This window comes from Eurosta solidaginis, chromosome 3 (assembly GCF_040869045.1).
Source record: "Eurosta solidaginis isolate ZX-2024a chromosome 3, ASM4086904v1, whole genome shotgun sequence".
In the NCBI taxonomy this organism is placed as follows: Eukaryota; Metazoa; Arthropoda; class Insecta; order Diptera; family Tephritidae; genus Eurosta; species Eurosta solidaginis.
Window position 1 is genome coordinate 155,071,993 of NC_090321.1, and position 18,117 is coordinate 155,090,109.

The 18,117-nt window shown below is 34.9% G+C and overlaps 2 protein-coding genes across 4 annotated transcripts in view; both read left to right on the plus strand.

Annotated features, from left to right (window-relative positions):
• The window catches only part of gem (gemini), a 435,608-nt gene that overhangs the window by 269,111 nt on the left and 148,380 nt on the right, over positions 1 to 18,117 (plus strand). The window lies entirely within an intron of this gene.
• On the plus strand, positions 7,268 to 10,668 carry LOC137244406 (uncharacterized). The gene is made up of 2 exons (XM_067773383.1): positions 7,268 to 7,296; positions 7,377 to 10,668. The coding sequence occupies exon 2, from the start codon at positions 8,035 to 8,037 to the stop codon at positions 9,184 to 9,186; it is 1,152 nt and encodes a 383-aa protein (XP_067629484.1). The 5' UTR covers positions 7,268 to 7,296; positions 7,377 to 8,034; the 3' UTR covers positions 9,187 to 10,668.

Here is an 18,117-nt window from a genome sequence, read left to right on the forward strand (position 1 = left end):
ATGTTGTTCTGCCCTAAATTTGGTCTACCTGCATACATTTTAATAAGCTTTTTCTCTCTAACTCTGCCCACCCCTCTTCACTTCTTCTTAATCGTTTTATTCACTCCTCCCTCCGTCTTTTTCGCTTCATATATCTTTATTTTCGTCTCACTATATCTCTTTCTCAGTCTCCTTATCCTTCCCTCTTTTCTCTTCTCTCAAGTTTTTGCCATTCTCCCAGTCCCAGAGGGTGGTATGTATTTTGTTCCAGTACCATTCCGAGTTCCAGTCCCACTCCGAGTCTCAGTCCCAATCCTAGTCCTAATCGCATTCCCAGCCCGTCTCTGGTCTACTTCCCCGAAAAGAGGATCGTAAATACTAATATAGGCAAATTTATATACCAAATTTCAGACAAATCGAATAGGACGTATGTAAATAGGTATGTGGGTATTATCAATTCTTGCTTTTTCGGCTTCGCATGCATATTTATCAGTTTTGCCAGGTTGATGCGACTAAATCGAATATCACAATGAAAATTACTTTAAAGCTCTGAGCAACAGCTTTCATTTGGTATCCATATTACACACACATTCTAGGGGTATACGGTTCCACGTTTTGGCCTATATCTCGATACCCTAGTCACCCAGCGGTATAAATTACTCTGTACTAAAGCACACATCAACAGCTTCAATTTGATACCCATAATGTAAAAACACGTACTAGTGTTACCCTGGTCCACGTTTTGGCCTATATCTCAAGACCCTAGTCACAAACAGATATGAAAATTACCCTGTACTAAAGCACTCATCAACTGCTTTCATTTGTTATCCTTTCTTGTATAAACACTTTCTAGGGGTATCAGGGTCCACGTTTTGGCCTCAATCTTGAGACCCTAGTCACCAATATGTATGAATACTACCCTGTACTAAACCTCTCATCAACAGCTTTCATTTGTTATCCATATTCTATTAACACATTCTAGGGGTTTTGGCCTATATCTCGAGACCCTAGTCACCTATAGGAATGAAAACTACAATGCACTAAAGCACTCATCAACAGCTTCAATTTGATACCCATAATGTAAAAACACATCCTAGTGTTACCCTGGTCCACGTTTTGGCCTATATCTCAAGACCCTAGTCACAAACAGATATGAAAATTACCCTGTACTAAAGCACTCATCAACTGCTTTCATTTTTTATCCTTTCTTGTATAAACACTTTCTAGGGGTATCAGGGTCCACGTTTTGGCCTCAATCTCGAGACCCTAGTCACCAATATGTATGAATACTACCCTGTACTAAAGCACTCATCAACAGCTTTCATTTGTTATCCACATTCTATAAACACATTCTAGGGGTACCCGGGTGCACATTTTGGCCTATATCTCGAGACCCTAGTCACCCACGGGTTCGAAAAATACCCCGTATCAAAGTACCCATAAACAGCCTACATTTGATGCTCACATTTTACAAACATATTCGAGGATTCCCCAGGTCACGTTGTGATCTCAAGACCATATCCAGAACTGGATAAAAAGTATCCTATGTCAGTCTCCTGGTTCTAGGCTACCCCTCCACCAATCTTCAGCCAAATCTGTTAATCCGTTCTTGAGTTATAAATAGTTTAACTAACACCACTTTCTCTTATATATGTATGTACATATACACATCACATTAGAAACTTCAAAAATAACAGTTTCCCCACTATTTAATGGATGTTATCAGAGAATTTAAACACAATTGTGTTTAAATTCTCTGGTAAAAATGTTACTTTTGTTTAAACAATTTGGCTGATATAAGAAAGGAATCAAGTTTTTTTTTTTGATGCAGATCGAAGGTAAAGATTTCAAAGTTTTACTGAAAAATAGAATTTTTTAAATCCACCCATCTGTTTATGAGTTATAGCTGTGTAAACAAAAATTTTATGATTTTTTACTACATTTTGATATTATTCGCTTGTTCATTGTCCACCGATGAAATTAAAATCGCCATTGCTTTGCCATCATTTCTGTCTTATTGACTTTTCTCAGCGGCACTTGCAGTTTAACCAGGAACATTGCCGGCCATGACGTCCAACAGGCCTCTGGATTTCATCACAGCATCAATTTGGAACTTCCACAACTTGTAATTCATACCATTTAATTTGTGATGAGTGAATGCTACACCATTGCCAGGGTTTTCGTCTACCAAATCGATTTTGTGTAGTAAACAATAAGCAAATACTACGGTACGGCGACACGTCTATGTATTTGACCATTTCTATTAAAAATTTACAACCTATCTGATGCAAGAATGTTCTCGAAATTTTTCTTTTTTTTTCTTTTCTCAACCCACGCGTTGCGCCCTCATACACGCATATATGTACATACATATACATTCATATACCATAGCAAAGCGCGAACCAATCTTCACTACGATGAATATTCTTATTCAGTAGAATTACTTAGATTTTCCAACTTTTAAGTGTTCTTCAATTTTACTCGATAAATACAGCCATAACCTATTGGATTTCAGTGGTTATGGTAAAACAATAAAATAGTTTTAATATAATTTAATGAGAAAAAGAAAAACGTTTTGTTACACTTGTGTGGTAAAATGAGAACAGAACGTTTACAATGAGAAGAAATTGCAGTGTGTATATAAGCCGATATACGGTGCTGTTTAATAAAGACGTGAAGTAATTCAAATCCAACAGTTAGTTCTGCTTACTCCAAACTGGAAAAAGAAGCGGTAAAGATAGGTTTGATGGTGAACGAGCACAAAACGAAGTACGTGCTGTAATCGAGCAAAGAGTCGGCGCATATGCGCCTTAGCAACCACGCTACTGTTGGCAGCCATAATTTCGAAATAGTGTAATGAATTTACTGCAATTCCCCTTATTTGTAATCTTCTGCTAACGTTCGAATCACTAAACTGTTGAATAAATAACTCCAATATTGGCTACTTGGTTTCAATCATGAGGGTGTAGAAATTCTGTTGCGACCCATCGTATAAATTCCTTTATGTAACATCCATGAAGTTTTCAGATTTTTATGTCAGTACTTTGTCATTTATAGTATTTCTTTTTATTTAATATTGTAACGAATTTGCTTGAAAATCCTCTTATTTGCCCTTTTGCTAAGTTCGTATCACTAAACTGTTGAATAAATAACTCCAATATTGAATAATGAAAAAATGGCCTTTATTAAAGTACTTCACAATAACACTTATTCTTTGCAACTAGCTGGCTTAATAACCAAACTTATAGCTTAAATGAAACTGACTTTCAAAATAATACTGCTATGGCTCGCTAGATAGCGTCTTAATCGAAACTGCTTGATAGCTCAAATCAAACTGAATTACAGCGCCTCTACATTTTGCTGCCTTTTATACTCTTTGATTTCAACGTTCAAATCTTCTAAGCGCTTACATTTCCAGAATCTACTAATTACCATCAGCTCTCAAATTTCTCAGCTGTAACTACAATTGCACGATTTTATAGCTTCTCTCATTGCATACTTTCAGGAGTATCTCAGATATATGCATGTGTTTGTGCATTGATTCTCCGCTGCTCGTATACGTACATATGTGTAGACGCAATTATTGATTCGTTTATGTAGATACATAATTATTGAATTATTGATGTGAATTCACGTCACTGCTTAGCATCGGCCTAGAGATGGCAGTACCCCTTAGTGTTGCTAATATTCCTAACAATATAGTATTTTTTTTTATTTAAAGTAGTTATTCTCTGGTCTTTACTTTAACTAGGGATATTAGCAATTATATCTTGTGATTATTATGCGCTCCACAAGCATTTATTATTATATTTAAAGGAAATGACATTTCCACTGCTTTTATATTTAGCATTTAATGTCATTAACTATTTTCTTATCTGAATTTGTTATTTCTTTGTATATTGTACTACTTGGAACATTGTACGTATTTATAAGAAAATAAAGAATATACAATACAAAATAAAAATAAAAAATTTAATAATGCCAAATGGCCTTTATTAAAGTACTTCACAACCAATTGCTTGCTTAAATGAAACTGATTGTCGTGTCTCTACTGTTGCGGCCTTTTATACTCTGTGATTTCTCGTTTGCATACTTTCAGAATTTACTTAGTTACTGCTATATAATTATAACTACAGATGCACGTGTATAGCTCTCATATGCACGTGTATTTGTGAGCGACACTTCCACAATTATAATTGCATACGTTTGAGACCATCTCAGATAAGATATCTGCATGTGTTTGTGCGTTGCTTCTCCGCTGCGTGTACGTACATATGTGTAGACATAATAATTGAATTATACTTAAATAAAGCTCTTACAATAAAGCTTGATAATTGAAATATCTTTGATTCAAAACTATTTTTTGCTAAGTTATATCTTATTATTCTAGTCTACGACCTTTTTAAACTTGTTTTATATCTAAGTTGCCGCGGTCTTTAACCGATCCCGTCTATTTTTACTAGAACTATTTTCTACTATAGGGAAAATTTGTGTACCCAATTTTATTACGATCCATTAATTTTTCTTTGAGTTATGGCTCCCGAAACATAGAAAATGGCTTAGTCATAAAAGGGGCAGTGCCACACCCATTTTCAAAAATGTTAGTGTTTTCCAATTTAATGTTATAATTCAATTTAAAAAGCAAAATTCTATTGATACAAAGCTCTTTTTCACGATATAGCTTATTATTTTCGTCTACGACCCTTTTAAAAATCTTTTAACAAGGTATTTGTTTAACCGGCTTTAGGTCCAATTTTTAGTATTAAAACACCAAAAATTGTTTTTTCTTTAGTTTACCAATATATTTCGGTTACACACGGTAACCGTCTTCAGGGCTTTGAACTATAAACAAATTACAGAAACAAAAAATAAAAATACAATTGACATAAAAATTGAACAAACATAAACATTTCTCTACATACATTATTTTACACGTCTTCGCTGTTTAACGTGGAGCTAGTCACTGTCCGCATATTGTTTATCAAGAGTTTGTAGTAGCTCGCGCAGTTATCAATGTCCGTTTTGTAATTCATTCGTATGTTAGTCGGTGTGTTTAAAATATGAAGTACTTCTAAAGTCAATCTCTTATTATATTGTTTCTCTTCCTGAAGTATTGTTGTTTGGTTAAAGTTCGGAGAGTGGTTTTTCGTCGTACAGTGTGTCATAAGTGCTGTTTTTTGGAGAGTTGCTTCGTGGCAATATTTAAAATCTGATTTATGTTGGGCTAGTCGAGTTTTTAATTTAGCTTTGGTTGTGCCCACGTATATATTATTGCATGATTCCATGTCATTTCCATTACATGGTATTTTATATATCACATTGCTTCTATCCGCCTGAGGTACCTTAGATTTTGTTCTGTTGAATAAATTTTTTAATGTGTTAATTGGCTTGTGCGCTATTCTAACTTTTTCTTTATTATAACAATTCGAGTTTGCTAAGCGCTCTGATAAATTTGGTACATAACATAATGACTTGAAAATTTCAGGTTTTTGTGATTCCCGTTGACTAGCTTGTGATGTACATCTTTTAATTAGGTTATTTGTAATATTTTCAGGAAAATCTTGACCTTTTAATAATACTTTTGCTTCTTCTTTGATCTCTTCGGGGTAAGCGTCATCTGATATATTTAGCATACGTCGTATACAGCCCATTGCTGTATTTATTATCATCGTCTTTGGGTGTTTCGAATGAAAGTTAATGATTCCTCCTGTAGATGTGAGTTTCTTATACCACTTTAACTTCAATTGGTTGCCTCGTCGAATAATAATTGAGTCAAGATATGGCAATTTTCCGTCGTCTTCGAGTTCCGTTGTGAACTTTATATGTTTGTTATAGGAATTTAATGCGTCAAGTGTGTTTTGTACCTCATCTTCATTTATTATGGCGAATCTCGGATCTCCAGCACACAACCTGTGCAAATATGTAGCGGATATCTTAAAAAACGTCACGGTAAACTCGAGTTATAACATAAAAAATACACTAGACTTCAAAGGAAAAATAAACAACTCGTATATCTATGACGATGAAAGACTAATATCATTTGACGTAATTTCCCTGTTTCCCAGTATACCAACCCAACTAGGACTTGACATCATAATAAGAAAATGGACGACAATAGAGAACCATACGAAACTACCAAAGAAAATGTTTATAGAAATGTTAAAATTTTGCATCGAAGATAATCGATATTTCAAATTTAATGATAAAATTTACACCCAGCTGAAAGGGTTGCCAATGGGATCACCGACCTCACCAGTGATTGCAGATATCGTGATGGAAGAATTGTTGGAGAATACAATGAAAAAGTTAACAAGAGTACCAAGATTAGTCACGAAGTACGTGGACGACCTATTCGCCATAATAAATGAAGATGAAGTACAAAACACACTTGACGCATTAAATTCCTATAACAAACATATAAAGTTCACAACGGAACTCGAAGACGACAGAAAATTGCCATATCTTGACTCAATTATTTTCCGACGAGGCAACCAATTGAAGTTAAAGTGGTATAAGAAACCCACATCTACAGGACGAATCATTAACTTTCATTCGAAACACCCAAAGACGATGATAATAAATACAGCAATGGGCTGTATACGACGTATGCTAAATATATCAGATGACGCTTACCACGAAGAGATCAAAGAAGAAGCAAAAGTATTATTAAAAAGTCAAGATTTTCCTGAAAATATTACAAATACCCTAATTTAAAGATGTACATCACAAGCTAGTCAACGGGAATCACAAAAACCTGAAATTTTCAAGTCATTATGTTATGTACCAAATTTATCAGAGCGCTTAGCAAACTCGAATTGTTATAATAAAGAAAAAGTTAGAATAGCGCACAAGCCAATTAACACATTAAAAAATTTATTCAACAGAACAAAATCTAAGGTACCGCAGGTGGATAGAAGCAATGTGATATATAAAATACCATGTAATGGAAATGACATGGAAGCATGCAATAATATATATGTGGGCACAACCAAAGCTAAATTAAAAACTCGACTAGCCCAACATAAATCAGATTTTAAACATTGCCACGAAGCAACTCTCCAAAAAACAGCACTTATGACACACTGTACGACGAAAAACGACTCTCCGAACTTTGACCAAACAACAATACTTCAGGAAGAGAAACAATATAATAAGAGATTGACTTTAGAAGTACTTCATATTTTAAACACACCGACTAACATACGAATGAATTACAAAACGGACATTGATAACTGCGCGAGCTTTTACAAACTTTTGATAAACAATATGCGGACAGTGACTAGCTCCACGTTAAACAGCGAAGACGTGTAAAATAATGTATGTAGAGAAATGTTCTTGTTTGTTCAATTTTTATGTCAATTGTATTTTTATTTTATGTTTCTGTAATTTGTTTATAGTTCAAAGCACTGAAGACGGTTACCTTGTGTAACCGAAATATATTGGTAAACTAAAGAAAAAACAATTTTTGGTGTTTTAATACTAAAAATTGGACCTAAAGCCGGTTAAACAAATACCTTGTTAACAGAAAAAGGTCGCCAAAGGATTTCATTACAAAGATGGAAGGCACGCCGTAAGCATAAAACAACAACGAAATGGGATATGCAGAAATAAGGAGGAACTATTGCAATGCTAAGGCAGTTATAAATAAATTTCAAACTACATCAAAAAAATTGACGAAACTTAAATCTAGTATTAAATTTCTTTTAACATGCAGAAAATCTAAACTAATTCCTAATTTTATTAAAAGCTCTACTAGATGTAACAAATTATTTGTATATGACCGTGACACCCACACAGATATTGATAGGACTCTAGACAGACACACAAACAACTACCATACAAAGATACTAAACCTTCTGATCAAACACAAGCACAATATACTCAAAAGACAAAAACAGCGCACGGAATACATCACAACAAAGCTGAAGAAAAAGCTGAGCGAAGATGACTTCGAAGAATTTATAAAACAAGAAGAGGACATTGCGAACAAAGCTACAGGAGCACTAAAGAAAAAGCAAGAATCAAAACACGAAAATCTAAGGAAAACGAAACCATATGTGGGTGAACAACAACAAACATGAGGAGTGGTTTGTAAACAGAACTGATGTTGAATTTCCCTCAGACATAAAATGTCTGTTAGCAAAGGGTCCAAAGTTCGCGCTGCCAATTGAAAATAAGAGCTTTCCATTGTTTCAATATATCGCGGATGGTGAGGATTTGGTACAAACAAGCACAACGAAAGATAAACAAGAAGAGGCGCGAACAAAATTCTCTGAACTTGTGAAAGCTCATGTAAGAACAAATAAAAAAAGTGCAATAGATAGTGCAATATCGGATACAGTGAAGCGGACGCGGAATTTTCTGAGCAAAAATAAAAATATTCGTGTTTTATCATCGGACAAGGGAAACCAAACAGTGGCAATGAATGTAAATGACTATGAAAACAAAATGAATGATATATTAAAAGACTTGACAATGTACAGAATTCAGAGACAGGACCCAACAGCGAGGCTTCAAAGCAAAAATAATAACATAGTGGATAAAATATACAGAATGAATGTAATCACAAAAGTCGAGAAAAATAAACTCACCACAACCACGGCACTACCTCCACTGATTTATGGACTCCCAAAAACACATAAGCAGGGAACCCCACTCAGGCCGATATGTTCCGCCGTCGGATCTCCAGCACACAACCTGTGCAAATATATAGCGGATATCTTAAAAAACGTCACGGTAAACTCGAGTTATAACATAAAAAATACACTAGACTTCAAAGGAAAAATAAACAACTCGTATATATATGACGATGAAAGATTAATATCATTTGACGTAATTTCCCCGTTTCCCAGTATACCAACCCAACTAGCACTTGACATCATAATAAGAAAATGGACGACAATAGAGAAGCATACGAAACTACCAAAGAAAATGTTTATAGAAATGTTAAAATTTTTCATCGAAGATAATCGATATTTCAAATTTAATGATAAAATTTACACCCAGCTGAAAGGGTTGCCAATGGGATCACCGACCTCACCAGTGATTGCAGATATCGTGATGGAAAAGTTGTTGGAGAATACAATGAAAAAGTTAACAAGAGTACCAAGATTAGTCACGAAGTACGTGGACGGCCTATTCGCCATAATAAATGAAGATGAGGTACAAAACACACTTGACGCATTAAATTCCTTAACAAACATATAAAGTTCACAACGGAACTCGAAGACGGCGGAAAATTGTCATATCTGACGCAATTATTATTCGACGAGGCAACCAATTGAAGTTAAAGTGGTATAAGAAACCCACATCTACAGGACGAATCATTAACTTTCATTCGAAACACCCAAAGACGATGATAATAAATACAGCAATGGGCTGTATACGACGTATGCTAAATATATCAGATGACGCTTACTCCGAAGAGATCAAAGAAGAAGCAAAAGTATTATTAAAAGGTCAAGATTTTCCTGAAAATATTACAAATACCCTAATTAAAAGATGTACATCACAAGCTAGTCAACAGGAGTCACAAAAACCTGAAATTTTCAAGTCATTATGTTATGTACCAAATTTATCAGAGCGCTTAGCAAACTCGAATTGTTATAATAAAGAAAAAGTTAGAATAGCGCACAAGCCAATTAACACATTAAAAAATTTATTCAACAGAACAAAATCTAAGATACCTCAGGCGGATAGAAGCAATGTGATAAATAAAATACCATGTAATGGAAATGACATGGAATCATGCAATAATATATATTTGGGCACAACCAAAGCTAAATTAAAAACTCGACTAGCCCAACATAAATCAGATTTTAAACATTGCCACGAAGCAACTCACCAAAAAACAGCACTTATGACACACTGTACGACGAAAAACCACTCTCCGAACTTTAACCAAACAACAATACTTCAGGAAGAGAAACAATATAATAAGAGATTGACTTTAGAAGTACTTCATATTTTAAACACACCGACTAACATACGAATGAATTACAAAACGGACATTGATAACTGCGCGAGCTACTACAAACTTTTGATAAACAATATGCGGACAGTGACTAGCTCCACGTTAAACAGCGAAGACGTGTAAAATAATGTATGTAGAGAAATGTTCATGTTTGTTCAATTTTTTATGTCAATTGTATTTTTATTTTATGTTTCTGTAATTTGTTTATAGTTCAAAGCCCTGAAGACGGTTACCGTGTGTAACCGAAATATATTGGTAAACTAAAGAAAAAACAATTTTTGGTGTTTTAATACTAAAAATTGGACCTAAAGCCGGTTAAACAAATACCTTGTTAACAGAAAAAGGTCGCAAAAGGATTTCATTAAAAATCTTTTATATAAAAGTGGGCGTGGTCTTTATCCGATCCCGTCCATTTTTTCTAGAAATATTTCCTGCAATAGGGAAAATTTGTGTACCCAATTTTATTACGATTCGTTAATTTTTCTTCGAGTTCTGGCTCCCGAAACAGAAAATTGCTTAGCCATAAAAGGGGCGATGCCACGCCCATTTTTTTAAATTTAAAGTTTTTCCTATTTTTTGTTATAAATCCACTTGGGGAAATGAAATACCATTGATATAAAGCTCTTTTTAGCAAAGATACAGCTTATTTTATTCGTCCAGGGCACTTTTAAGAATCTTATATATAAAAGTGGGCATGGTCCTTAACCGATTTCGTAAATTTTTCTTTAAAGCATTCCTTATAGTAAAGGCAACCTCTCTGTCGAATTGTGTTACGTAAGGTTTACCGATTTTTGATTTATGATTAATAATATTTGTAAAATTGATTTTATCACAAGTGGGCGGTGCCACGCCCAATTTAAAATTTTTTTTAAATTTTTATCAAGAGTCAATATCATTCCACACGTCAAATTTCAATATTCTAAGTGTATTATTTACTAAATAATCAGATTTTTGGTGTTTTCCAAAATGTTATATATATAAAAATTGGGCGTGGTTATAATTCGATTTCGCTCATTTTCAATACCAATATATTCTGGGTCCAGATAAGCTTGTGTACCAAATTTGGTGAAGATATCTCAATATTTACTCAAGTTATCGTGTAACGGACAGACGGACGGGCGGACGGACGGACATGGCTCAATTAATTTTTTTTTCGATACTGACGATTTTGATATATGGAAGTTTATATCTATCTCGATTCCTTATACCTGTACAACCAACCGTTATCCAATCAAAGTAAATATACTCTGTATGCAAAGCACGCTGAGTGTAAAAATCTTGTCCTACAAGTCAGTTATCGTATAGCAGGAAGGCTATATGGTGCAGAAGCATAGACCGTGGCAATATCAGATGAAGCGGCTCTGGGAAAGTTCGAGAGAAAAGTGCTTTGAAAGATTTTTGGACCTCTATGCGTTGGAGATGGCGAGTACCGAAGAAGATTTAACGATTTAACAACTAACCTTCCATCTCGGGTATATAGCAGCAGATCTTCTTCCTTGGTTTAATAAATCCGCCCGTGCTATGGTTATGAAGCGCAATAAGCTTTATTCCCTCTGGAAAAAACCGAACCGACACAAATTGGCGTGCATACAAACTTATACGAAATGAGACCAACGCCTATATAAGGAGAGAAAAATGCAAATATTACATTTGAATGTTGGATATATCGTTACCTGATCATGTTTTGTGGAGTAATTTGAAAGAACTTCACGTACATGGGAGTGAGAGTTTTGACTGTTCCCTTAATCCTGAAGACCTTAAAGAAGCTTTTGTGAGTCGAGTTAACCCGTCTTGTGTTAGTACCTGTTTCGCAACCCGTCCCTTATAAATGGTTCCTGTTTGTCAAGTCGTCGAGTTTACAGCTGTTTCGGAACTTCATGTGGTGAGATGCATAAATAAAATAAGGTCGAATGCAATCGGTCAGGACAATATACCGATCAAATTGTTAATCAACCGCCCCGTACATTCTTCCTACATTGACTCATATTATCAATCACAGTATTACTACTTTTTGCTTCCCTGATATGTGGAAGGTTGCCACGGTTATACCCAATGCAAAACCTAAGCTTGCGGATTGTCCTAGTGACTTTCGCCCTATCAGCATTTTGCCAGCACTTTCGAAAGCCTTTCAGATATTTTTGTCGGAACAAATTCGAGACCACGTTAGCAGACATAGCCTGCTATCACCATACCAGTCAGGCTTCCGATCAAAGCACAGTTGCTCCACGGCTATCATAAAAATTATAGGCGACATCAGGGCACCCTTTGACAAAAACTTTTGACTTCTCGAAAGCCTTTGACTCTGTAAACCATGACTTTCTGTGCTTAAACTTAAAAAAATATTTTGGTTTTGGTGACTACGCAGTGAGACTCTAGCGAAGTTATCTGACGTGTCAAAATTGGCTCCGAAACTTCAGGTCTAAAACCACTATTGGCTGGGGTACCCCAAGATTCCATCTTGGGTCCACTACTATTTAGTATTTTTCTTAATGACATATTTAATGCATGCCAGCATGTTCATACGCATACATATGCCAATGATGTTCACCTATATTTATCGGAAAATCATGAGGGGACAAATCATTTATGCTCAAGATTGAATAATGACTTAACATCCATATTTGAATGGGCTAGGAAGAATGACGTATGCCTGAACAGTGAGAAATCGTACGGTTTGCCTATATCTAAAAAACGAATAAGTTTGTCAAGTATTCCGTCCTTACGCGTCGCCAGTAAATGTCTCAAACTCGTTTCGAAAGTGACTAATCTTGGTTATGTTATTAACACAGCGCTGGCCTGTGATGATCATGTGAACTCGGTGGTTAATAAAGTATAAAATATCTTAAGAAATTTACACGAATATCGAACGAAGAAAACTGGCAATTCAATTAATTATGTCGATTATATGCTACTCTGAGCTAGTCTACAGTAAACTGAGCTCCCAGTCTGCTCATACAATTGATGTGGCACTTAATCATGTTACACGTTATGTATTCGGCTTAGCTAGATTTAATCATATATCCAGCTGGAGAGCGCGTCCACTGGGCTATGAAATCTCCGAATATCTGAAAACTGCATTTTCTTTTGTCGACTAATCATGTATAAAAAGCCAAGTTATCTATATGAGGTCTGCTCGAATCAACGACCTAATAGTACCAACTTATAACTGTCTAACATCTGGACGGCTATTCTTTGTCAATGCTATTCGCCTATTGTACTCAATTCCAGTATCCATTCAAACGATCATACTTCATGAGTTTTCGCCGTCAATATGTATGATTATAAACATTGTTTTGTTAATGAATTCAATTATTTGTTTATTTTAGATACTTTCTTAATTTACTCCTCTATATTTCATATGATAATTTAACCTACATAATGTTCTGTTATAACTTTTGTTTTATCATTGCTATTTATCTCTTTGTTGTACTATAAAATATCTTAGATCTTATTGTACTAATACTCTGTTTGCAATAAATGATAAAAAAATGAGCTGTACGAGCTCTGCGCAGACATCAACATAGTCCAGCGAATTAAAACGTAGTGGCTGCGCTGGCTGCGTCATGTTATGCGAATGAAAGATGACGCTCCGGCCAAGAAAGTGTTTCTATCGGAACCCACCTAGAGGGCGACCCCCACTGCGCTGGAAGGACCAGGTGGAAAGCGATTTAAACTCCCTTGGTGTGACCAATTGGCGCAGGTTGGCAGAGAGAAAAAGCGACTGGCGCGCCTTGTTGGACGGCCATAACCGTTTAAACGGTTAGCGCCAATTAAGTAAGTTATTGACTATTAACCAAAACATTTTTTATTTAATAATTTGGGAAAAATTTAAACAACGTGACATCAGGACGGACAAGGCGACAGCTGTTTCGATTATACCTTGTAAATCTCTTCAAAGCCTTTTCTCCCGGGAGTGGGAGTCGAACTCGCACTCCTACGATAGTTGAAATGGTTGTAAACGCATTCAGCTACGTCATGCCTGTTGTAAAGTTCTTCCCAATTGCCTTCTTTTTTGCATATTTTAATCTTTTACACATTGCATACTTCGTATGCAATTATGTTTTAAAGCTATGCTTGGTACGGCGGTTTTCAAAGAAACTTTGGTTTTTGTTGCTGTTTTCGTTCTATTTATAGAACTACAACGAATTAACCAATTTTGTCTGTTTGTATGATTTTAATAATCGGGGATTGCCCATATTGCTTTTCTAAATGTATGAAAACATTTATTTGAAGCAATTTTTTAATTTTATAATTTATTTAATAATTTGGGAAAAATTTAAACAACGTGACATCAGGACGGACAAGGCGACAGCTGTTTCGATTATACCTTGTAAATCTCTTCAAAGCCTTTTCTCCCGGGAGTGGGAGTCGAACTCGCACTCCTACGATAGTTGAAATGGTTGTAAACGCATTCAGCTACGTCATGCCTGTTGTAAAGTTCTTCCCAATTGTCTTCTTTTTTGCATATTTTAATCTTTTACACATTGCATACTTCGTATGCAATTATGTGTTAAAGCTATGCTTGGTACGGCGGTTTTCAAAGAAACTTTGGTTTTTGTTGCTGTTTTCGTTCTATTTATAGAACTACAACGAATTAACCAATTTTGTCTGTTTGTATGATTTTAATAATCGGGGATTGCCCATATTGCTTTTCTAAATGTATGAAAACATTTATTTGAAGCAATTTTTTAATTTTATAATTTATTTAATAATTTGGGAAAAATTTAAACAACGTGACATCAGGACGGACAAGGCGACAGCTGTTTCGATTATACCTTGTAAATCTCTTCAAAGCCTTTTCTCCCGGGAGTGGGAGTTGAACTCGCACTCCTACGATAGTTGAAATGGTTGTAAACGCATTCAGCTACGTCATGCCTGTTGTAAAGTTCTTCCCAATTGCCTTCTTTTTTGCATATTTTAATCTTTTACACATTGCATACTTCGTATGCAATTATGTGTTAAAGCTATGCTTGGTACGGCGGTTTTCAAAGAAACTTTGGTTTTTGTTGCTGTTTTCGTTCTATTTATAGAACTACAACGAATTAACCAATTTTGTCTGTTTGTATGATTTTAATAATCGGGGATTGCCCATATTGCTTTTCTAAATGTATGAAAACATTTATTTGAAGCAATTTTTTAATTTTATAATTTATTTAATAATTTGGGAAAAATTTAAACAACGTGACATCAGGACGGACAAGGCGACAGCTGTTTCGATTATACCTTGTAAATCTCTTCAAAGCCTTTTCTCCCGGGAGTGGGAGTCGAACTCGCACTCCTACGATAGTTGAAATGGTTGTAAACGCATTCAGCTACGTCATGCCTGTTGTAAAGTTCTTCCCAATTGCCTTCTTTTTTGCATATTTTAATCTTTTACACATTGCATACTTCGTATGCAATTATGTGTTAAAGCTATGTTTGGTACGGCGGTTTTCAAAGAAACTTTGGTTTTTGTTGCTGTTTTCGTTCTATTTATAGAACTACAACGAATTAACCAATTTTGTCTGTTTGTATGATTTTAATAATCGGGGATTGCCCATATTGCTTTTCTAAATGTATGAAAACATTTATTTGAAGCAATTTTTTAATTTTATAATTTATTTAATAATTTGGGAAAAATTTAAACAACGTGACATCAGGACGGACAAGGCGACAGCTGTTTCGATTATACCTTGTAAATCTCTTCAAAGCCTTTTCTCCCGGGAGTGGGAGTCGAACTCGCACTCCTACGATAGTTGAAATGGTTGTAAACGCATTCAGCTACGTCATGCCTGTTGTAAAGTTCTTCCCAATTGTCTTCTTTTTTGCATATTTTAATCTTTTACACATTGCATACTTCGTATGCAATTATGTGTTAAAGCTATGCTTGGTACGGCGGTTTTCAAAGAAACTTTGGTTTTTGTTGCTGTTTTCGTTCTATTTATAGAACTACAACGAATTAACCAATTTTGTCTGTTTGTATGATTTTAATAATCGGGGATTGCCCATATTGCTTTTCTAAATGTATGAAAACATTTATTTGAAGCAATTTTTTAATTTTATAATTTATTTAATAATTTGGGAAAAATTTAAACAACGTGACATCAGGACGGACAAGGCGACAGCTGTTTCGATTATACCTTGTAAATCTCTTCAAAGCCTTTTCTCCCGGGAGTGGGAGTCGAACTCGAACTCCTACGATAGTTGAAATGGTTGTAAACGCATTCAGCTACGTCATGCCTGTTGTAAAGTTCTTCCCAATTGCCTTCTTTTTTTGCATATTTTCATCTTTTACACATTGCATACTTCGTATGCAATTATGTGTTAAAGCTATGCTTGGTACGGCGGTTTTCAAAGAAACTTTGGTTTTTGTTGCTGTTTTCGTTCTATTTATAGAACTACAACGAATTAACCAATTTTGTCTGTTTGTATGATTTTAATAATCGGGGATTGCCCATATTGCTTTTCTAAATGTATGAAAACATTTATTTGAAGCAATTTTGTCTTGTCCGTCCTGATGTCACGTTGTTTAAATTTTTCCCAAATTATTAAATAAATTATAAAATTAAAAAATTGCTTCAAATAAATGTTTTCATACATTTAGAAAAGCAATATGGGCAATCCCCGATTATTAAAATCATACAAACAGACAAAATTGGTTAATTCGTTGTAGTTCTATAAATAGAACGAAAACAGCAACAAAAACCAAAGTTTCTTTGAAAACCGCCGTACCAAGCATAGCTTTAACACATAATTGCATACGAAGTATGCAATGTGTAAAAGATTAAAATATGCAAAAAAGAAGGCAATTGGGAAGAACTTTACAACAGGTATGACGTAGATGAATGCGTTTACAACCATTTCAACTATCGTAGGAGTGCGAGTTCGACTCCCACTCCCGGGAGAAAAGGCTTTGAAGAGATTTACAAGGTATAATCGAAACAGCTGTCGCCTTGTCCGTCCTGATGTCACGTTGTTTAAATTTTTCCCAAATTATTAAATAAATTATAAAATTAAAAAATTGCTTCAAATAAATGTTTTCATACATTTAGAAAAGCAATATGGGCAATCCCCGATTATTAAAATCATACAAACAGACAAAATTGGTTAATTCGTTGTAGTTCTATAAATAGAACGAAAACAGCAACAAAAACCAAAGTTTCTTTGAAAACCGCCGTACCAAGCATAGCTTTAACACATAATTGCATACGAAGTATGCAATGTGTAAAAGATTAAAATATGCAAAAAAGAAGGCAATTGGGAAGAACTTTACAACAGGCATGACGTAGCTGAATGCGTTTACAACCATTTCAACTATCGTAGGAGTGCGAGTTCGACTCCCACTCCCGGGAGAAAAGGCTTTGAAGAGATTTACAAGGTATAATCGAAACAGCTGTCGCCTTGTCCGTCCTGATGTCACGTTGTTTAAATTTTTCCCAAATTATTAAATAAATTATAAAATTAAAAAATTGCTTCAAATAAATGTTTTCATACATTTAGAAAAGCAATATGGGCAATCCCCGATTATTAAAATCATACAAACAGACAAAACTGGTTAATTCGTTGTAGTTCTATAAATAGAACGAAAACAGCAACAAAAACCAAAGTTTCTTTGAAAACCGCCGTACCAAGCATAGCTTTAACACATAATTGCATACGAAGTATGCAATGTGTAAAAGATTAAAATATGCAAAAAAGAAGGCAATTGGGAAGAACTTTACAACAGGTATGACGTAGCTGAATGCGTTTACAACCATTTCAACTATCGTAGGAGTGCGAGTTCGACTCCCACTCCCGGGAGAAAAGGCTTTGAAGAGATTTACAAGGTATAATCGAAACAGCTGTCGCCTTGTCCGTCCTGATGTCACGTTGTTTAAATTTTTCCCAAATTATTAAATAAATTATAAAATTAAAAAATTGCTTCAAATAAATGTTTTCATACATTTAGAAAAGCAATATGGGCAATCCCCGATTATTAAAATCATACAAACAGACAAAATTGGTTAATTCGTTGTAGTTCTATAAATAGAACGAAAACAGCAACAAAAACCAAAGTTTCTTTGAAAACCGCCGTACCAAGCATAGCTTTAACACATAATTGCATACGAAGTATGCAATGTGTAAGAGATTAAAATATGCATAAAAGAAGGCAATTGGGAAGAACTTTACAACAGGCATGACGTAGC